Raw genomic sequence first — 23,485 nt, forward strand, 5'->3', positions numbered from 1 at the left:
TGCAGGCCACTGTGCTACTTATTATAATATTCTAGCTGGTAGTAGTCACACAGGATTTGGTAGATTGAGCTTGGTAACTCACGGTTTAGTGGCTGCAGGTTCTTTCAGGCTTTGGCTTAGATGAATTGAGATTTCTGCTGAGATGTTTGTGCTTGCTTTCATGTACAGGTGATAAGAGATTAAGAGCAGGAACCAAGAGACTGAATTTAGTGGCTACAGCCCTTTATATAATAAGGGGCTGGACTAAACTCATTAGTCAGCAAACCTGTAAGTCCTGAACCCAGGGAACTCTGGGTACATCACATGACCCTGGAAGGTCCATGAACAATAGTACATCCATAATTATAGTCACATGACCTGCTAAGGTCCTATTCATTTATAATACCTATGTATATACATTCAATAATACACAATTTATATGAGGAGACCAGGGGTGAGCCCTGCAGGAGAGCCCTATGACATGGAAGGACTCTAGCTGAGGGGACTTTAGACAAGGGACAGGACCAGGTCCTGTACCGGGACACCATACAGTCATGGTGGCCCTGAAGAAAGAATACTTTTAAACCAGCACCATACTGTACATTACAGGATCTGGGCATCGCCGCTTCCTCATCACTGGATGGGCCGTTGTAATGGAGAAGGCCGTTCTATTCGCTCGAGTTGGAAGATTTATTTCTTTTTTTTCTTCTGTTTAATAGAAAAGGTCTCCGAGAAAACGTCTTGGAATTATCATTTTCCAAATGTCACGTTCAATTAAATTAGTGAACTTTGCGATTCCTCTAATTAGCCGTAAACTGCGTAATGTTCACCCAGATGAAATAAACGGAGACGTTCACATACATTCAACATCCGCGCGGCACAAATGTGGGCTAAGTGCTTCCAACCTAAAAATAAACTTTAACAGGAGCATGAGAGATGTTACATCTGCCGGGAGTTGGATGCGCTGCGAGCGACACGCGTCCACGAAGTGAGGCCCAAGTGCGCAAAATATTCCTTGTCCAAAATGCTGGGTACAGTCAGCACCCACTGACATTCTTAAAGGGGTACTCTGCCCCTAGACATGTTATCCCCTATCCAAAGGATAGGGGATAAGATGTCTGATCGCAAGGGGTCCCCCCACTGGGGTCCCTTGCGATCTCGGCTGCGGAACCCCGGACATCCGATGCAAGGAGCCAACTTTGCTCCGTGCCGGATGACTGGCGATGCGGGGGGGGGAAGCTCGTGATGTCACGGTCATGCCCCGCACCTGACGTCACGGTCACACACCCTCAATGCAAGTCTATGGGAGGGGGGCATTGAGGGGGCGTGGCCGTGATGTCACAAGCGGCTTCCACGTTCATGAAGTCATGCCACGCTCCCTCCATTTATGTCTATGGGAGGGGGCGTGACAGCTGGTACATAGCCATCACGCCTTCTCCAATAGACCTGAATAGATGGAGCGTGGCGGCCTGCATCGCCAGTCACCGCTCTGTGCACCGAATGACAGGGGTGCCGCGCCAGAGATCACGGGGGTCCACAGTGGCGGGACCCCAGGGATCTAACATCTTATCCCCTATCCTTTGGATAGGGGATAAGATGTGTCCAGCGGAGTACCCCTTTAAAGATCTCTACACAAGCTTGCAGTCCAAATGACTGAAACTACTAAAATGAGGATCTCATGGATTGGTAACCACAGTGTAAGGTGCCATTAAAGGGGTACTCCGGTGAAAACCTCTTTTAAATCAACTGGTGGCAGAAAATTAAACATATTTGTAAATTACTTCTATTAAAAAATCTTAATCCTTCCAGTACTTATCAGCTGCTGAATTCTACAGAGGAAATTCCTTTCTTTTTGGAACACTGATGACATCACAAACACAGTGCTCTCTGCTGACATCTCTGTCCAGATGTATGCTAAGGGCAGCATGGTGGCTTAGTGATTAGCACTGCTGCCTTGCAGTGCTGGGGACTTGGGTTCAAATCCCACTAAGGACAACAATAAATAAAGTGCTATTATTATTATAATAATGTCAGCAGAGAGAACTGTGCTCGTGATGTCATCAGAGAGCATTCCAAAAAGAAAAGAATTTCCTCTGTAGTATTCAGCAGCTAATAAGTACAGGAAGGATTAAGATTTTTTAATAGAAGTAATTTACAAATATGTTTAACTTTCTGCCACCAGTTGATTTAAAATAAAAAAGGTTTTTACCAGAGTACTCCTTTAAAGGGTGTACTCCGGTGGAAAACCTTTTTTTTTTTTTTTTTTTTTTTTTTAAATCAACTGGTGCCAGAAAGTTAAACAGATTTGTAAATTGCTTCTATTAAAAACAAAAATCTTAATCCTTCCAGTACTTAGCTGCTGAAGACTACAGAGGAAATTCTTTTCTTTTTGGAACACAGAGGTCTCTGCTTACATCACGAGCACAGCGCTCTCTGCTGACACCTCTGTCCATTTTAAGAACTGTCCAGAGTAGGAGAAAATCCCCATAGCAAACATATGCTGCTCTGGACAGTTCCTAAAATGGACAGAGATGTCAGCAGAGAGCACTGTGGTCATGATGTCAGCAGAGAGCTCTGTGTTCCAAAATGAAAAGTACTTTTTCTGTAGTATTCAGCAGCTAAAAAGTACTGGAAGGTGTAAGATTTTTTTATAGAAGTAATTTACAAATCTGTTTAACTTTCTGGCACCAGTTGATTTAAAAAATAAAAAATAAAAAAAAGTTTTCCACCGGAGTACCCCTTTAACTTAAATTGCAAGAGGAATAACAGAGGAACGGCACAATGACGAGATCTCGGAAAAGACGCCTCAGCATTATTATTACCGCAGAATGCTAGTATTTACTTTAGGATGGCGGAGGGGTCCTCTCTAATAGAATTCCATATCTGGTGCGTGTTATATAATTGCCGTCCTGGCCTTTAGACAAATCATTCCCGTTTCTGCAGACTGGACAAATACCGGCTGTGGTTCCCATGGTAACAATCTGGAACGTCAAAGCTCAGCTCTCCTTACTATACGCCGCTGATACAATTTTGCAGGCTATAGGCAAGGCCTAAACAATACGTGAATATATTCATAGCCTGAAGATTGTGTCTGACAGCACAGTGTCAGGCGGCTGAACGGGCTTTACATCAGCCAAATATTTTACTAAATACTTTCCTATTTTTGGAGTAGCGTTTCCCAACCAGGGTGCCTCCAGCTATTGCAAAACTACAACTCCCAGCATGCCCGGACAGCCGTTGGCTGTCCGGGCATACTGGGAGTTGTAGTTTTGCAACAGCTGGAGGCATCCCGGTTGGCAAAAACTGGCTTAAATTATTACATTACCAGCCATCCCCTATCGTGTTTCTTTTACCCCAATAATAACTTTTTTTTTTAAAATAAATAAAGTGTAAAGGCAGAGGGGTGCAGTTGCCCATAGCAACAAATAAGAGTGCTTCCTTCATTTTTCAAAGGACTTGTTAAAAATGAAAGAAGCAATCTGATTGGTTGCTTTGAGCTACTGCACCACTCTTCCCCGGCACAGGTTTTCATAAAGTTCCCTCTAAGGGTATGTTCACACTGAGTAAATCAAGAGTAATTCACGCCGAAAAATTTACGGGCGGAAAAAATAATGTAATTTTCGCAAGAAAATTTGCGCAGAGTTGCGTGCGGAATTGCGCACGGAAATGAGGGAGAAAGAAGTGAAGTTTTTTTTTTAGCCATTTCCGCACGAATTCTGCGCAAATTCCATGCAAATTCCGTGCGAAAACGATGTTGGGCGCAATTTGTTTTTTACCATTGACTTCAATTGATTTATGCTCATTCTTCAAGCGGAACGGAATTCAGCATCGAACAGGACAGAGAAAAAAAGATTAAAGGAGTACTCCGGTGATAACCTTTTTTCTTTAAAATCAACTGGTGGCAGAAAGTTAAACATATTTGTAAATTATTTCTATTAAAAAATCTTAATTCTTCCAGTACTTATCAGCTGCTGAATGCTACAGAGGAAATTCCTTTCTTTTTGGTACACTGATGACATCACGAGCACAGTGCTCTCTGCTGACATCTCTGTCCATTTTAGCAACCGTGCATAGCAGATGTATGCTAAGGGCAGCATGGTGGCTCAGTGGTTTGCACTGCTGCCTTGCAGTGCTGGGGGACTTGGGTTCAAATCCCACTAAGGACAACAATAAATAAAACATTATTATTATTATAATAACGTCAGCAGAGAGAACTGTGCTCGTGATGTCATCAGAGAGCATTCCAAAAAGAAAAGAATTTCCTCTGTAGTATTCAGCAGCTAATAAGTACAGGAAGGATTAAGATTTTTTAATAGAAGTAATTTACAAATATGTTTCACTTTCTGCCACCAGTTGATTTAAAAGAAAAAAGGTTTTCACCGGAGTACCCCTTTAAAGTCAATGGGCAGAGGAGATGTGAATTAGTTTGGAGCGGAGAATTCAAGAGGAATTACTCGAGTAAATTCCTCTTGAATGACTCCGTGTGAACGCACCCTAAATGTTGCAGGAAGTGTTCACAGTCCCTATATTAGTACACTCCCATAAACAAACTGACTTAAAGGGGTACTCCGGTGGAAAACATATTTATAAATTTATAAATCAACTGGTGCCAGAAAGTTGAACAGATTTGTAAATTACTTCTATTAGAAAATCTTAATCCTTCCTGTACTTATTAGCTGCTGAATACTACAGTGGAAATTCTTTTCCGTTTGAAACACAGAGCTGTCTGCTGACATCATGAGCACAGTGCTCTCTGCTGACATCTCTGTCCATTTTAGGAACTGTCCAGCGTAAAAGGAAATCCCCATAGCAAACATATGCGGTTCTGGACAGTTCCTAAAATGGACAGAGATGTCAGCAGAGAGCACTGTGCTCATGATGTCAGCAGAGAGCTCTTTGTTTCAAAAAGAAAATAATTCCCGCTGTAGTATTCAGCAGCTAATAAGTACAGGAAGGATTAAGATTTTTTAATAGAAGTAATGTACAAATCTGTTTCACTTTCTGGCACCAGTTGATTTAAAAAAAAATAAAAAGTTTTTCACCGGAGTACCCCTTTAAAGGTAGCTCTGTTGCTCAGCGCCTTTAAAAGGATATTCCAGGAAAAAAACTATTTTTTTTATATATCAACTGGCTCCAGAAATTTAAACAAATTTGTAAATTACTTCTATTAAAAAAATCTTAATCCTTTCATTAATTATCAGCTGCTGAAGTTGAGTTTTCTGTCACGCAACAGTGCTCTCTGCTGACACCTCTGCTTGTCTCGGGAACTGCACAGAGTAGAACAGGTTTGCTATGGGGATTTGCTTCTAAACTGGGGGGTTGCCGAGACAGGTGTCATCAGAGAGCACTTAGACAGAAAAGAACAACTCAACTTCAGCAGCTCATAAGTACTGAAAGGATTAAGATTTTTTTTATAGAAGTAATTTACAAATCTGTTTAACTTTCTGGAGCCAGTTGATATATAGATATATAAAAAAAAGTTTTTTCGTGGATAACCCCTTTAAGGGATGGGAGTTGATGTCCATAAAACTGGTCATCCAACGCACCCCATTAAAGTCAATGAGATCCATCGGGACCTGGTGCTGTTTGTTGTGTAAAGGGTCCGGCCGTCTTTGTTGTTTGGCGCTGAGTGGACCCTGAACGGGACGGAGCCAAGAGACGGCAATGCATTTCTGAGCCAAGGCATGTTCTGCCGGCGCTCCGCTGTCTGTGGAATGTCTGCACCGTGTGAACATAGCGTTAGGCATTGCAACGCAGCAGCCCAGCTGTAATACATCTACTCGTCACAACAGTCAATAGGACGGTAAAAACATACTCTATATCGCTTCTATGCAGATTTACTGCAGTTTTCCTGCGCCAGATTTCTGGGTATGATACATTTGGATGGGATTTTGATGTAAATTTGCAGTATGGAATCCACCCAACAATAAATATACAGCAAATTCCCAACATCCAAACACAGCATAAAGCATCTCAAGAAAAACCTGATTGCTGTCAACAATGAAAAAAGGAAATAAAAAAAGAAAATAAATTTTATATATATATAGTTCCAGAGATTTGGGCAGTGCTTGTGGTAGTGATAATCTTCAATGGTGCCAGCTATAGATAGACTTGGTCTCCAGGAGTCCCAGACAGGTATCCACTAGAGATGAGCGAACTTACAGTAAATTCGATTCGTCACAAACTTCTCGGCTCGGCAGTTGATGTCTTTTCTTGCATAAATGAGTTCAGCTTTCAGGTGCTCCCGTGGGCTGGAAAAGGTGGATACAGTCCTAGGAGACTCTTTCCTAGGACTGTATCCACCTTTTCCAGCCCACCGGAGCACCGGAAGGCTGAACTCATTTACGCAGGATAAGTCATCAACTGCCGAGCCGAGAAGTTCGTGACGAATCGAATTTACTGTAAGTTCACTCATCTCTAGTATCCACATCAGAGAAGATAGCAGCACTCAAGTTAAAGTGAAAAATATATGTGGCTTTATTCACCGAACATCAGAGCGACATTTCGGCCGTCTCACATCGCCATTGTCAAGAAACGTCGCTCTGATGTTCGGTGAATAAAGCCACATATATTTTTCACTTTAACTTGAGTGCTGCTATCTACTCTGATGGGGATATATATATATATATATATATATATATATATATATATTCCTATTCCCCCCCCCCCCCCTAATTTCAGCTCTCAAGGATTAAAAATAAATAAATAATTTTCGATTTTCTATAAATTGTCTCCTATTAAAGGGGTTTGCCAGGATTTTTTTTTATTTGACTGTGCTGCAGGGGCTGTAAAGTTAGTGTAGTTCATAATATAGTGTCTGTACCTGTGTGTGATGGTGGTCTGACAATTCTTTTGTGAATATTGACCCCAATATTTATTTTTAATAGCATACAAAATTACTGTTGTCTCGGGATTTCCCAGGTTGCAGTGCGCCGAGACCTGACATCACTAGTCAGGTGATCAGAGGGAGCTTGTCCTGCTTCAATTTAGCAACAGCTGTAGGTCCCCTGGTTAGAAAACACTGTGTTTCAATGGGTGGGGTGGCTGATGAGTGGGAGGAAGGAAAGTGATCCCAAACTTTCAAGCATGGAACTGTGGGATGTGTAGTTTAGAGAACAAAATACAACAGGAAATACCCAGTTCTGGCAGGTAAGTACTAACATCATCTTATGGTGGATAACCCCTTTATCGTATTTTTCGCCGTATAAGACGCACTTTTTCTTCCCCAAAACTGGGGGGAAAAAGTCGGTGCGTCTTATACGGCGAATACACCCCTATCGCGGCGGTCCCTGCGGCCATCAACGGCCGGGACCCGCGGCTAATACAGGACATCACCGATCGTAGTGATGCCCTGTATTAACCCTTCAGACGCGGCGATCAAACCTGACCGCCGCGTCTGAAGGGAAAGTGACACTAACCCGGCTGTTCAGTCGGGCTGTTCGGGACCGCCGCGATTTCACCGCGGTGGTCCCGAACAGCCCGACTGAATAGCCGGGTTAGTGCTTACAGGACACCGGGGGGGACCTTACCTGCCTCCTCGGTGTCTTCTCCGTTCAGGGATCCCCTGTATGGCCGGCGCTCTCCTTCCTCATTATCACGTTGTCGCGTACGTGCCTCAGCGTGCGTAACGACGTGATGGCGGTGACGGAGAGCGAGGATACCCGGCCGGCAGCAGAGACGTTCCGGAGCGACGGGGACACGGCGACAGCGATGGAGCGACATCCAGGGCAGCGGTGACGGGTCCGGAGCGGCGGGGACACGTGAGTATTACCTCCTATGCAGTGGTCTTCAATCTGCGGACCTCCAGATGTTGCAAAACTACAACTCCCAGCGTGCCCGGACAGCCAACGGCTGTCCGGGCATGCTGGGAGTTGTAGTTTTGCAACATCTGGAGGTCCGCAGATTGAAGACCACTATTGGGTTGAAAATCTTTATTTTTTTTAGATTTTGCACCTATAAATTGGGTGCGTCTTATACGCCGGTGCGTCCTATAGGGCGAAAAATACGGTAATTTTTTTTTCTAAAAAAAACAGTGCCTCCGCTGACTTTGGGCTATATACGGTATTGCAGTTAACCCCATTAAAGCCTCATAGGCTTTAATGGGGTTAAAGGGGTTTTCCCATCCTATAAAATCATGGTAATAATGCTAGGATACCATTAGCTTATGGTCAGAGGGATCGATATCTAGGACTCTCGATGTGTAACGCTCCCTCCCCCTCTGAGTATTTCCTCACACGGCCACCATGCTGTAATGCCATTCTGGGCCTCTCTTACCCACTTGAATGGGGCCGATTCGCGGCACAGCTGGATGACCAGGCCCATCATTGTAAGGGTAAATCAGTGTAGGAGACAACAAAGCAGCCTCCCCTTCCTTTATTCTCAGGATCAATAGGGATCCCAGAGGTTTGACTTCAACCGATAATATAGTGTTGCCTTATGCTACAAAAAAATGCCATCACTCTATGCAATGGGAAAGCCTCTTTAAGCTGCGGTACCAGACACATGCCATTAGGTGGAGCTGTTTTTACAGAAAAAAGAAGACCATTATAGTGGGTGTCTGATGTTTGAAAAGCGCCAGTCCCACTCTAGACCAGTGGTTCTTAACCTGGGTTCGATCGAACCCCAGGGGTTCCGTGAGTCAGTCCCGGGGGTTGGGCGGGGGAGGTCGCAACAGGACATGCAAACCAAGCAATTGCTTGGGGCCCCGAGCTGGCCCGGGGCCCCGAGCAGAGCCGGTGTTTGACCGTCCTGTAGTTACGGGGCAATTCCCCCCATCACTATTAACTCCCTGCGGCCCCATGTTAAGTTTAAAACGCAGGGCCGCCGGGACATAGCGCACGCCAGGATGTCACTGACGTCCCGTGCGTGCGCCCATGGAAACAAAGGCGCCGAGGACCGGAGGATAGAGAAGGAGGAAGATGCGCGCTGGCCAGCTTGGTAAGTGACTAGCGGCACGTCATCTTCGGTGCTCCGACCACCGGTCCCGAAACGTACTGCTATAGCCGGAGCGGTGGTCGGAGCACTGAAGGGGGCAGTACACAGGCATACACTGTATATGGCTGGAGGCTGTATGTCTGTGGGGGAACACTGCCTACATCAGTGGCTGTCCGGGCATGCTGGGAGTTGTAGTTTTGCAACATCTGGAGGTCCGCAGGTTGAAGACCACTGGCCTACATAATGTGGGGAACACTACCTGCCTAATGTGGGGAACACTGCCTGTCTAATGTGGGGGAACACTGCCTGTCTAATGTGGGGAACACTGCCTGCCTAATGTGGGGAACACTGCCTGTCTAATGTGGGGAACACTGCCTGCCTAATGTGGGGGAACTCTGCCTAATGTGGGGGAACACTGCCTGCCTAATGTGGGGAAACACTGCCTGCCTAATGTGGGGGAACACTGCCTGCCTAATGTGGGGGAACACTGCCTGCCTAATGTGGGGGAACACTGTCTGCCTAATGTGGGGAACACTGCCTGCCTAATGTGGGGAACACTGCCTACCTAATGTGGGGGAACACTGCCTGCCTAATGTGGGGGAACACTGCCAACCTAATGTGGGGGAACACTGCCTGCCTAATGTGGGGAACACTGCCTGCCTAATGTGGGGGAACTCTGCCTATTGTGGGGGAACACTGCCTGCCTAATGTGGGGGAACTCTGCCTAATGTGGGGGAACACTGCCTGCCTAATGTGGGGAAACACTGCCTGCCTAATGTGGGGGAACTCTGCCTAATGTGGGGGAACTCTGCCTAATGTGAGGGAACACTGCCTGCCTAATGTGGGGGAACACTGTCTGCCTAATGTGGGGGAACACTGCCTGCCTAATGTGGGGGAACACTGCCTGCGCCTAATGTGTGGGGGAACACTGCCTGCCTAATGTGTCTTAATGGCTTTGTTCTTAATGGTTTTGTTCTTAATGGTTTTGTTCTTAATGGTTTTGTTCATTTTGTGCCCCTATGTATAAATATATAGCTCCTATGTTTTGAATTAGAAAAAATCATATTTTATTTTTCCAATTAAGAGGGGTTCGGTGAATGCGCATATGAAACTGGTGGGGTTCAGTACATCCAACAAGGTGAAGAACCCCTGGTCTAGACTATGGGGCTATGTTTATGTATATCTGTTTTACAAGACCTAGGCATTGTTATCGGCTGCCTATGGCAAACCCTTGTAGGATGATGAGAAGCACATAAAACCACATGTACGACTGTTCAGATGACAAAAGTGTACGGGGCGTCTGTACTTACATAGGACCTGAAGCTTCTGACTGGAAGACTTGAAGGTGGTGGGCATTGACTCGTGGCCGACAGTGCATGTGATCTCCACCTGGTCATCCGCTTTGGTCACAGGAAAGCTAATGAGGCTCACTACAGTGAAGGTTTTGCCATTGGCGTCCCTTGTTTCAGAGTTTCGTGCTCCTGGAGGATAGATAGTAACAAGTTAGTAAGGACTAATACAGAAAAAAAAACACCAATAGCCTATAAATCCAAGGTCTCAAACTGTTACAAAACTTCATAGCATAGCACTGATCAGTGTCATCGGTGCTCTGCTGCGTTAGCCTGCCATGGCTGACAGGATCGGACCACAAGGAGGCAAGTAAGGGCCCTGCCGCCGTCCTCTCAACTGATCAAAACACCGCGGTTTTACCGCATGGTCCCGATCAGCACCGGTGAGCAGCCGGGACATGTCTTTTAACATTTTAGACGCCGCGATCAACTGTGATCATGGCGTCTAAGGGGTTAATGCCGGCATCACCGTCATCAGTGATAGCCGGCATTAGCCACGGGACTACCCCGCTATGACTCGTGCTCACCTCCTCAGCACGCAACAAAGAAGGGGAGCGGGACAAGGGCATACAGGTACGCTCTTCGTCCTCTAGAGGTTAATGGGGTACTAGAGTGGAAAACAATTTATTTTAAATCAACTGGTGCCATAAAGTTATACAGATTTGTAAATTACTTCTATTAAAAAATCTTAATCCTTCCAGTACTTATCAGCTGAGTCATACTACAGAGGAAGTTCTTTTCTTTTTAAATTTATTTTCTGTCTGACCACAGTGCTCTCTGCTGACACCTCTGTCCATGTCAGGAATTTGTTTTGTTTGTGTTTTTTTTCACATGCAAATTTGTATGTGAATTTTTATGCGAATTTTCGCAAGGAACAAAAAGTGAATGAACATAGCGAATATGCGAAGTTCGCGGACATAGAATGAATAATCGTCAATATATTTGCGAAATATCGCGAATTCGAATATGGCCCCTGCTGCTCATTACTAGTCAGGAATTGTCCAGAGCAGGAGAGGTTTATTATGGGGATTTGCTCCTGCTCAGGACAGTTCCTGACACGAACAGAGGTGTCAGCAGGGAGCACTGTGGTCAGACAGAAAAGAAATTCAGAAAGAGAAGAACTTTTTCTGTAGTATAGAGCAGCTGATAAGTACTGGAAGGATTAAGATTTTTTTAATAGAAGTAATTTACAAATCTGTTTAACTTTCTGGCACCAGTTGATTTCAAATACATTGTTTTCCACTATACTTAATAGTGTTTTGATCCAAATACTTGCAGACTACACTGGACAGGTAGCGGTGATAAGACATATAAGAAGTCATATTAAGATGTCAATAGTATTGGCAGTTCCATCTTGAATCTATTCCAATTTCTGAGAAGATCTTTGAAGATGTGTCTACTTAGATGACAGTGACGATGACTTCCAGATCCAAATCATAGTTGCATTGAGGAAAGATTATCTAGTCACTTTGTTTTAAGGAAGGTCTGAAATGGAGTCTTTGATCTTAAGAAGTACGAGAACTTACACTGTGGCTCCGGAGCCCTGTTTTCAGGCCGTAACATCAAAAGGAAACAAAAACTAAGACTGAAGTGTTCATGAATGTAGCATGAAGGAGGCACGTGCCGTTCTCTCTTAGCCAATAGCCATCTCCACAACCAGGCCCGTCACTACAGGACAGGCAAACCAAGCAATTGGCCCCGAGCAGAGCCGGTTCTTGTCCTGCCAGGCCGTCCTCCTGCCCGGTTCAGCAGCTCGCCCTGTCGGCCGGCTGGGCCAGCAGTGCGAGAGCCTGGAACGGGACGGGAGGCAGAGACTAAAGCCCCTCCTGTCCTGTAGCATGGTGGAGCAGGAGCTGTCAGCTGTCCGCTCCACCATTCTCTCACCTTTCTCACATGCTGCTCCGTTCTTGCAGTGTGAGCCGCAGGAACGCCATCAACGGCAGGCCGGCGCAATGACGTCACACCATCGCGCCGGCGCCCGGCTCACACTGCAAGAATGGAGCAGCATGTGAGAAAAGTGAGAGCTGCTCGGGCACTATGGTACAGGGGATTATATGTGAGGGGCACAGGACATGGGGCATTATATGTGAGGGGCACAGGACATGGGGCATTATATGTGAGGAGCACAGGACAGGGGTTATTATATATATGACGGGCACATGATAGGGGGGCGTTATATGTGAGGGGCACATGACAGGGCCCTGTAATGTGCCCATATAATGCCCCCCTGACATGTGCCACTGACTTATATTCCCTCCCTGTCATGTGCCCCTCACATATAATGCCCCCCTGACATGTGCCCTTCACTTATAATAACTCCTGTCCTGTGCTCCTCACATATAATGCCCCATGTCCTGTGCCCCTCATGTATAATGCCCCCTGAGGGGGCAGGACAGGGGACATTATATGTGAGGGGAACATGACAGGGGCATTATATGTAAGGGGCACAGGACAAGGGGCATTATATGTGGGGGGTACAGGACAGGGGGTATTATATATGAGGGACACAGCACATGGGGCATTATATGTAAGGGCACATGGCAGGGGTTATTATAAGTGAGGGGCACATGTCAGGGGGGCATTATATGTGGAGGGCACAGGACAGGGGGTATTATATATGAGGGGCACATGATATTGCGGCATCATATGTGAGGGGCACATGACAGGGCCCCCCCTGTCATGTGCCCATATAATGCCCCCCTGACATGTGCCCCTGACTTATAATGCCCCCCTGTCATGTGCCCCCCCCCCATATATATTGCCCCCTGTGGGGAGGGGGGGAGGGGGCTCCATGTCTATTTTGCTTGGGGCCCCCAAATTCCTTCAAACGACCCTGTCCACAACTATGTCCCATTGCTTGTAGCCACCAGCTCAGAACCTAGAGGAGATGCCCTACAGCTGTTGGCTTCCTTCACTGCCAGTCACTGCGTCCATATTACTCTACACAAACCAAGTCAAACATGATGAAAAATGAAGAGATCAAATCTGGTAAAACCGTCTGCAAAATGTCAAATGTTAAAGATGCAATAGAGCAGCGGAGACACTTCTGGAATACATCTCCTACCGCAAGTCTTCATCGCTAATCTGAACACCGCGACTATGTCTACATACTGTGGAATACTTTTTAGTTTTTAGTCAGCATAGCCCTATAAGGGCTTGTTATTTGATTTGTGTGTGTATATATATATATATATATATATATATATATATATATATATATATATATATTATTTTATTTTTTTATTTTTTTTGCGGGAATGAATTTATTTATTTTCCGGGCACCATTTTAGACAGTTTTTTTTATATATGTTTTTTTCATTCTGCTTGTCAGTTTACCAAATGTATAAATATAAAACTCGATGGGGGAGATTTATCAAAGGATTTACACTGGTTTTTCCTGTTTAAATTTGTCGCACAGAAAGTCGCAGTCTACTTTTTTGCGACTTTTGCTTTGGAGGATTTTTAGAACATGATGCATTCTAGTCTGTTTTAGACGGAAAAATGCATTGGTGCTGAATTTATCAATAGCGACTTTTCAGCAACAAGTCGCATCGGCTGAAGGTACGCCGAAATGTCAGACCAGGCTGGAGCAGGTTTAAATACGGTCTAAAGCATAGATCACAAAGTCCATGCGCAGAATTTATCAAGAGCCGTATATAAAAATATAGTAGGGTTAAATTAACCCTACCCATCCCCTTATGAGAGGGTGAATGTTTTTCTCTGAAGTCCCTTGCAAGTCTATGAGACTTCTGGTCCATCTCCCAATCACGTTACCACGTTACCCTCAGGCTGCAGTGATTGCGGAGGACGGGATATAAGCACAGGATGTGAGGTCGGGATATGAGGACAGGATATGAAGTTGTGATATGACGCTGGATATGAGGTTGTCATATGAGAACGATATAAGAGAAAGGGATTTGAGGACAGTATATGAGATTGGGATTTGAGGCCAGGATAGGAGGTGTAATGTAAGGACAGCATATGAGATTGGGATATAAGAATGGACATATGAGTATGAGAACAATATAAGAAAATGGGAATTCAGAAAAGTATATGAGGTTGGGATATGCGGACTGGATATGAGGTTGGGGTATGAGGTTGGCATATGAGGACGGGATATGAGGTCAGGATATGAGGACGAGATATGTAGTTGGGATATGAGGACGGCATATGAGGACAGGATTATAGGTCAGGATACGAAGACGGGATATGCGGTTGGGATATGAGGACAATATATGAGGACAGGATATGAGGTTGAGATATGAGGATAGGATAGGAGGTCAGGATATGAGGACGGGATATGTGGTTGGGATATGAGGACAGAAGATGAAGTTGAGATATATGAGAACGGGCTATGAGGTCAGGACATGAGGATAGGATATGAGGACGGGATATGAGGTTGGGATATGAGGACGGGATCTGAGGTCAGGATACGAGGATGGGATATATGGTTGGGACATGAGGAAGATATATGAGGACAGGATATGATGTAGAGATATGAGCATAGGATAGGAGGTCAGGATATGAGGACGGGATATGAGGACGGGATATGAGGACCAGATATGTGGTTGGGATATGAGGACAATATATGAGGACAGGATATGATGATGAGATATGAGGATAGGATATGAGTACAGGATATGTGGTTGGGAAATGAGGATGATTTATGAGGACAGAATATGAGTGTCACGATTCGGCTGGCTGGAGGTGGATCCTCTGTGCCAGAGAGGGATTGGCGTGGACAGTGTTGGTGGACCGGTTCTAAGTTGCTACTGGTATTCACCAGAGCCCGCCGCAAAGCGGGATGATCTTGCAGCGGCGGTAGCAACCAGGTCGTATCCACCAGCAACGGCTCAACCTCTCTGACTGCTGAGATAAGCGCGGTACAAGGGAGTAGACAAGAGCAAGGTCGGACGTAGCAGAAGGTCAGGGCAGGCAGCAAGGATCGTAGTCAGGGGCAACGGCAGGAGGTCTGGAACACAGGCTAGGAACACACAAGGAAACGCTTTCACTGGCACAATGGCAACAAGATCCGGCGAGGGAGTGCAGGGGAAGTGAGTTATAAGTAGGGAGTGCACAGGTGATGACACTGATTAGGCCTGCTGCGCCAATCAGTGGCGCAGTGGCACTTTAAATTGCAGAGACCCGGCGCACGCGCGCCCTAAGGAGCGGGGCCGTGCGCGCCGGGACAACACAGACGGGGAACGGGTCAGGTACGGGAGCCGGGATGCGCATCGCGAGCGGGCGCATCCCGCGTCGCGAATCGCATCCCGGCTGGGAGTAATATCGCAGAGCACCCGGTCAGCAGGTCTGACCGGGGCGCTGTGAATGAGAGGACGCTGCGAGCGCTCCGGGGAGGAGCGGGGACCCGGAGCGCTCGGCTTAACAGTACCCCCCCCCTTGGGTCTCCCCCTCTTCTTGGAGCCTGAGAACCTGAGGATAAGACTTTTGTCTAGGATGTTGTCCTCAGGTTCCCAAGATCTCTCCTCTGGGCCACAATTCTCCCAGTCAACCAAGAAGAATCTTTTACCTCTGACCGTCTTGGATGCTAGAATCTCCTTCACCGAGAAGACGTCAGACGAACCGGAAACAGGAGTGGGAGAAACAACTTTGGGAGAGAAGCGGTTAAGGATGAGTGGTTTAAGGAGAGAGACATGGAAGGCATTGGGAATATGGAGAGAAGGAGGAAGAAGGAGTTTGTAAGAGACAGGGTTGATCTGGCACAAGATTTTGAAAGGACCAAGATAGCGTGGTCCCAGTTTATAACTGGGGACACGAAAGCGGACATACTTAGCGGAGAGCCATACCTTGTCTCCGGGAGCAAAAATGGGGGGAGTTCTTCTTTTTTTATCAGCAAATTTTTTCATCCGGGATGAAGCCTGTAAAAGAGAATTTTGGGTTTCTTTCCATATGGTGGAAAGATCTCGAGTCACTTCATCAACAGCGGGCAAACCAGAGGGCATGGGAGTGGGGAGGGGAGGAAGAGGGTGACGGCCGTACACCATGAAAAATGGGGATTTAGCAGAAGATTCGGAGACTCTGAAGTTGTATGAGAATTCGGCCCATGGTAGAAGATCTGCCCAGTCATCCTGGCGGGAGGAAACAAAATGTCGTAAATAGTCACCCAGGACCTGATTAATTCTTTCTACTTGCCCATTGGATTGGGGATGATAAGAAGAAGAGAAGTTTAATTTGATCTTGAGCTGCTTACAGAGGGCCCTCCAGAATTTAGACACGAATTGGACGCCTCTATCCGAGACGATATGCGTGGGCAAACTGTGAAGGCGAAAAATGTGTATAAAAAATTGCTTTGCCAACTGAGGCGCTGAAGGAAGGCCATGAAGAGGGATAAAATGTGCCATCTTGGAAAATCGATCAACAACCACCCAAACAACTGTGTTGCCATGGGATAAGGGCAAGTCCGTAATAAAGTCCATACCAATCTGTGACCAAGGTTGTTCAGGAACAGGCAGAGGATGAAGGAGACCAGCAGGCTTCTGGCGAGGAGTCTTATCCCGTGCACAGACAGTACAAGCCCGCACGAAATCAACAACATCAGTCTCCAGAGTAGGCCACCAATAAAATCAAGAGATGAGTTGAAAGGATTTTATGATGCCCGCATGGCCTGCGAGGTGGGAGGAGTGTCCCCACTTGAGAATCCCGAGGCACTGGCGTGGAGAAACGAAGGTCTTCCCTGGAGGAGTTTGTCTGATGGAAGCTGGAGAAGTGGAGATCAGACAGTCCGGAGGAATGATGTGTTGCGGAGAGGCTTCCACTTCAGAGGCATCTGAAGAACGAGAGAGGGCATCGGCCCTAATGTTCTTGTCAGCAGGGCGAAAATGGATTTCAAAGTTAAAACGGGCAAAGAACAACGACCACCTAGCCTGGCGAGGGTTCAGTCGTTGGGCAGACTGGAGATAAGAGAGATTCTTGTGATCAGTGTATATAATAACTGGATATTTGGATCCCTCCAGCAGGTGCCTCCATTCCTCAAGCGCCAATTTTATGGCCAGCAATTCTCGATCACCAATGGAGTAGTTTTTCTCCGCCGGAGAGAAGGTCCTAGAAAAAAAACCCACAAGTAACAGCATGCCCGGAAGAATTTTTTTGTAGAAGAACTGCTCCAGCTCCCACTGAGGAGGCGTCTACCTCCAATAAGAAGGGTTTAGATGGGTCAGGTCTGGAGAGCACGGGAGCCGAAGAAAAGGCAGACATGAGATGTTTAAATGCGTCTTCCGCTTGAGGAGACCAGGACTTAAGATTGGCATTTTTCTTGGTTAGAGCCACGATAGGAGCCACAATAGTGGAAAAGTGTGGAATAAATTGTCTGTAATAATTGGCGAACCCCAAAAAACGTTGGATAGCACGGAGTCCGGAGGGGCGTGGCCAATCTAATACAGCAGATAGTTTATCTGGGTCCATTTGTAGTCCCTGGCCAGAGACTAAGTATCCTAGGAAAGGAAGAGACTGACATTCAAAGAGACATTTTTCCATTTTGGCATAAAGTTGATTGTCCCGAAGTCTCTGAAGAACCATGCGGACATGCTGGCGGTGTTCTTCTAAGTTGGCAGAAAAAATCAGAATATCGTCCAGGTAAACCACAACACAGGTATATAGAAGATCACGAAAAATTTCATTAACAAAGTCTTGGAAGATGGCAGGGGCGTTGCACAGGCCAAAGGGCATGACCAGATACTCAAAGTGTCCATCTCTGGTGTTAAATGCGGTCTTCCATTCGTCCCCCTCCCTGATGCGGATGAGATTATAAGCACCTCGTAAGTCCAGCTTGGTAAAGATGTGGGCGCCTCGTAGGCGGTCAAAGAGTTCCGAGATAAGAGGTAAGGGGTAGCGTTTTTTTACCGTGATTTTATTAAGTCCGCGGTAATCAATGCAAGGGCATAGGGAGCCATCTTTTTTGGAGACAAAAAAATAATCCAGCTCCGGCAGGAGAGGAGGACTTGCGGATAAACCCCTTTTTTAAATTCTCCTGGATGTACTCCGACATGGCTTGGGTTTCCGGAGCAGACAGAGGATAGATTCTGCCCCGGGGTGGAGTAGTACCCGGGAGGAGGTCAATAGAACAGTCATAAGGCCTGTGAGGAGGCAAAGTCTCTGCTTGTTTTTTGCAAAAAACATCAGCATAGTCCAGATAGGCCTTAGGAAGACCAGATACCGGGGGAACAACAGGGTCACGACTGTGAGTACTGGGAGCCGGTTTAAGACAGTCCTTGTGGCAAGAAATACCCCAGTTCTTGATTTCCCCTGTGGTCCAATCAAGGGTTGGGGAATGGCGTTGAAGCCACGGTAATCCAAGAAGAATTTCTGAAGTGCAGTTAGAGAGGACCAAAAATTCTATTTTTTCGTGATGGGGTCCGATGCACATTAGGAGAGGTTCCGTGCGGTAACACACGGTACAGTCCAATCTTTCACCATTAACAGAGGCGATGTAGAGGGGTCTGGCGAGACTGGTCACCGGGATGTTGAACCTGTTGATGAGAGAGGCCAAAATAAAATTTCCTGCAGATCCAGAATCCAAGAAGGCCATAGCAGAGAAGGAGAAGGTAGATGAAGACATCCGCACAGGCACAGTAAGGCGTGGAGAAGCAGAGTTCACATCAAGAGCTGTCTCACCTTTGTGCGGAGTCAGCGTGCGTCTTTCCTGGCGAGGAGGACGGATAGGACAATCCTTCAAGAAATGTTCGGTACCGGCACAGTACAGGCAAAGGTTCTCCATGCGGCGTCGTGTCCTCTCTTGAGGTGTCAAGCGAGACCGGTCAACTTGCATAGCCTCCACGGCGGGAGGCACAGGAACGGATTGCAGAGGACCAGAGGAGAGAGGAGCCGGGGAGAGAAACCGCCTCGTGCGAACAAAGTCCATATCCTGGCGGAGCTCCTGACGCCTTTCGGAAAAACGCATGTCAATGCGGGTGGCAAGATGAATAAGTTCATGCAGGTTAGCAGGAATTTCTCGTGCGGCCAGCACATCTTTAATGTTACTGGATAGGCCTTTTTTAAAGGTCGCACAGAGGGCCTCGTTATTCCAGGCTAATTCGGAGGCAAGAATACGGAATTGGATGGCGTACTCGCCAACAGAAGAATTACCCTGGACCAGGTTCAGCAGGGCAGTCTCGGCAGAAGAGGCTCGGGCAGGTTCCTCAAAGACACTTTGAATCTCCGTGAAGAAGGAGTGTACAGAGGCAGTGACAGGGTCATTGCGGTCCCAGAGCGGTGTGGCCCATGACAGGGCTTTCCCAGACAGAAGGCTGACTACGAAAGCCACCTTAGACCTTTCAGTTGGAAACTGGTCCGACATCATCTCCAAATGCAGGGAACATTGTGAAAGAAAACCACGGCAAGACTTAGAGTCCCCATCAAATTTATCCGGCAAGGATAATCGGAGGCTGGAAGCGGCCACTCGCTGCGGAGGAGGTGCAGGAGCTGGCGGAGGAGATGATTGTTGAAGCTGTGGTAGTAGCTGCTGTAGCATCACGGTCAGTTGAGACAGCTGGTGGCCTTGTTGCCTCTGTTGCGACTGCTGGGCGACCACCGTGGTGAGGTCGGCGACAAGTGGCAGCGGGACCTCAGCGGGATCCATGGCCGGATCTACTGTCACGATTCGGCTGGCTGGAGGTGGATCCTCTGTGCCAGAGAGGGATTGGCGTGGACCGTGTTGGTGGACCGGTTCTAAGTTGCTACTGGTATTCACCAGAGCCCGCCGCAAAGCGGGATGGTCTTGCAGCGGCGGTAGCAACCAGGTCGTATCCACCAGCAACGGCTCAACCTCTCTGACTGCTGAGATAAGCGCGGTACAAGGGAGTAGACAAGAGCAAGGTCGGACGTAGCAGAAGGTCAGGGCAGGCAGCAAGGATCGTAGTCAGGGGCAACGGCAGGAGGTCTGGAACACAGGCTAGGAACACACAAGGAAACGCTTTCACTGGCACAATGGCAACAAGATCCGGCGAGGGAGTGCAGGGGAAGTGAGGTATAAGTAGGGAGTGCACAGGTGATGACACTGATTAGGCCTGCTGCGCCAATCAGTGGCGCAGTGGCACTTTAAATTGCAGAGACCCGGCGCGCGCGCGCCCTGAGGAGCGGGGCCGCGCGCGCCGGGACAACACAGACGGGGAACGGGTCAGGTACGGGAGCCGGGATGCGCATCGCGAGCGGGCGCATCCCGCGTCGCGAATCGCATCCCGGCTGGGAGTAATATCGCAGCGCACCCGGTCAGCAGGTCTGACCGGGGCGCTGCGAATGAGAGGACGCTGCGAGCGCTCCGGGGAGGAGCGGGGACCCGGAGCGCTCAGCGTAACAATGAGGTTGAGATATATGAGAACAGGCTATGAGAACAGGATATGAGGTCAGGATACGATGACGGGATATGCGGTTGGGATATGAGGACAGGATATGATGATGAGATATGAGGACAGGATATGATGATGAGATATGAGGACAGGATATGATGATGAGATATGAGGATAGGATAGGAGGTCAGGATATGAGGACGGAATATGAGGTCAGGATACGATGACGGGATAAGCGGTTGGGATATGAGGACAGGATATGATGATGAGATATGAGGATAGGATATGATGAGATATGAGGACAGGATATGTGGTTGGGAAATGAGGATGATTTGAGGACAGAATATGAGGTTGAGATATATGAGAACGGGCCATGAGGACGGGATATGCGGTTGGGATATGTGAACAGGATATGAGATCAGGATATGAGGTTGGGATATGAGGACGAGAGCATCATTGTTGCTTCCCTCTCCCACAAGGTTTAGATAGGAAGACTGGGCAAAGCCAGGTACTCTGCCAGTTTCAGATAAATTTAAATAATAAATAATTAATTAGTTGCCTAAACTGTAGAACTCGTTTTAGAGTGGATATTGTTACATATATTTTTTATGAATCAGTATTACATGTAAATGTCTAAGAAAGTACAATGCTGGTTATTAGGAGGGAGTTATTAGCTTTTCTATGTTCTCTCTGTGAGGGTTTCGTGCACGTGGGACGGGAATGCAGTGGATTTTAAAGCAGACTGGGGCAGGTAATACCAGGAGCAGGTAAGTGGAGGAGATTTCACAGATCTCATCTTTATTTCTACATAGAGATTGGTCTGCTGTGCAATTCCTAAATGACGGTACCCTCAGGCTAAGTTCACACATTGTAAAATGTATTAACTTTTTATTTTACACATGTATCCTCTTCTATAAAAAAAAATAAAAAATCTTAAAATTCCAATTGCAATAATAAGTAAATGGTTAACAGGAATGAGGGGAGATGAGGGGGATGCAGCTGCAGCTTTTCCCTTTCTCATTCTCTCTGCTTGATGTGAGAGGGAAGGGAAGATCAAAAATGGAAGGGCATCTTATGGGCTCAGAGTATTGTACATAGCATTAAAGGGGTACTCCCGTGGAAACCTTTTTTTTTTTTTTTTAATCAACTGGTGCCAGAAAGTTAAACAGATTTGTAAATCACTTCTGTAAAAAAAAAAATCTTGATCCTTCCATTACTTTTTAGAAGCTGTATACTAAAGAGGAATCCAAAAAAGAAATGCATTTCCTCTGATGTCATGACCACAATGCTCTCTGCTGACCTCTACTGTCCATTTTAGGAACTGTCCAGAGCAGGAGAAAATCCCCATAGCAAACATAGGCTGCTCTGGACAGTTCCTAAAATGGACACCAGAGGTCAGCAGAGAGCACTGTGGTCATGACATCACAGGAAATGCATTTCTTTTTTGGATTTTTCTTTAGTATACAGCATCTAAAAAATACTGGAAGGATTAAGATTTTTTAAAAGAAGTGATTTACAAATCTCTTTAACTTTCTGGCACCAGTTGATTTAAAAAAAAAAAGTTTTCCATGGGAGTACCCCAAGTACCACCCCAAGACATAGGATAGGGGATAAGATGTCTGATCGCAGGTGTCCCGCCACTGGGGACCCCCACAATCTAGCATGCAGCACCCACCTGTAGTACTGCCGGAAGCATTGGAGGCTCTCAGACTTATGCCTCCCGACCACAGGGACGGAGTATCGTGACATCATGACTCCGCCCCCATGTGACGTCACACCCCACCCCCTCAATGCAAGTCTATGGGAGGGGGCGTGACTACCGTCACGCCCCCTCCCATAGACTTGCATTGAGGGGGCAGGGCGTGACATCTGCATGCTAGATTGCGGGGGTCCCTCCGGTAGTACATATGTCCATACTATGTCCACTTAATTCCACAGAAACTCATCAACAGATCTAAACAACTTGACTAGAGAGAAAGGGGTAGAGAGGAGATTTAGTGTAAGGCCAGGTTCACACCATGATTCGTGCCTCAAAGGCTCAGATACGTCAACAAAAGGTTAAAATCGTCTGCCAACATATCCCTGCTGACATCAGGATGGGCCCCATTCAAATCAATGACCCGAATGTAGTCACTTGTGACTACACTCAGGTTATGTTCCGAGTGTATCCGAGTTTTGGCTTTGAATACAGAAAACATGGCTGAGTTTTTTCTTTTCAGTCCCAGTCAAAACTCGAAAACGCTCGGAAAATACCCAGAACTAGGTGACTATATTCATGTCATTGGCCTGAATGGAGTCCATGCTGATCCAAGCATGGATGTGTCCGCAGCTGACATTGAGCTTTTGCCGATGTATCCGTGCCTTAGAGGCACTAACCAGGGCCGGCTCCACCTATAGGCAAAATAGGCAGCTGCCCAGAGCGTCCTCTTGATGAGGGTGCCGTTCTACCCTCCGCAAGAAAGTTATTTTTCCAGGTCCTGACAGCCGCTAAGCTGTCACTTCAGTAGTAAGGTGATTACATGAGGAGGGGGTTTATTACAGTGTGTCACCCCAGTAGTAATGAAATTACATGAGGATGGGGTTTGTTACAGTGTGTCACCCCAGTAGTAAGGAGATTACATGAAGAGGAGGTTTGTTACAGTGTGTCACCCCAGTAGTAAGGAGATTACATGAGCAGGGCGTTTGTTACAGTGTGTCATCCCAGTAGTAAGGTGATTACATGAGGAGGAGGTTTGTTACAGTGTGTCACCCCAGTAGTAAGGAGATTACATGAGGAGGGGGTTTGTTACAGTGTCACCTTAATAGTAAGGAGATAACATGAGGAGGAGGTTTGTTACAGTGTCACCCCAGTAGTAAGGAGATTACATGGGGAGGAGGTTTGTTACAGTGTGTCACCCCAGTAGTAAGGTGATTTCATGAGGA

The 23,485-nt window shown here is 46.7% G+C and overlaps 1 protein-coding gene across 3 annotated transcripts in view; it reads right to left on the bottom strand.

Annotated features, from left to right (window-relative positions):
- Positions 1 to 23,485, bottom strand: part of CADM3 (cell adhesion molecule 3) — a 381,683-nt gene that overhangs the window by 76,464 nt on the left and 281,734 nt on the right. For all 3 annotated transcript variants that reach the window (XM_056546912.1, XM_056546914.1, XM_056546915.1), the window contains exon 5: positions 10,224 to 10,394. In XM_056546912.1, coding sequence (XP_056402887.1) covers positions 10,224 to 10,394 — 171 coding nt within the window. The remainder of the gene's footprint in view (positions 1 to 10,223; positions 10,395 to 23,485) is intronic.

The sequence above is a fragment of the Hyla sarda genome, chromosome 11 (genome assembly GCF_029499605.1).
Source record: "Hyla sarda isolate aHylSar1 chromosome 11, aHylSar1.hap1, whole genome shotgun sequence".
Classification (NCBI taxonomy): Eukaryota; Metazoa; Chordata; class Amphibia; order Anura; family Hylidae; genus Hyla; species Hyla sarda.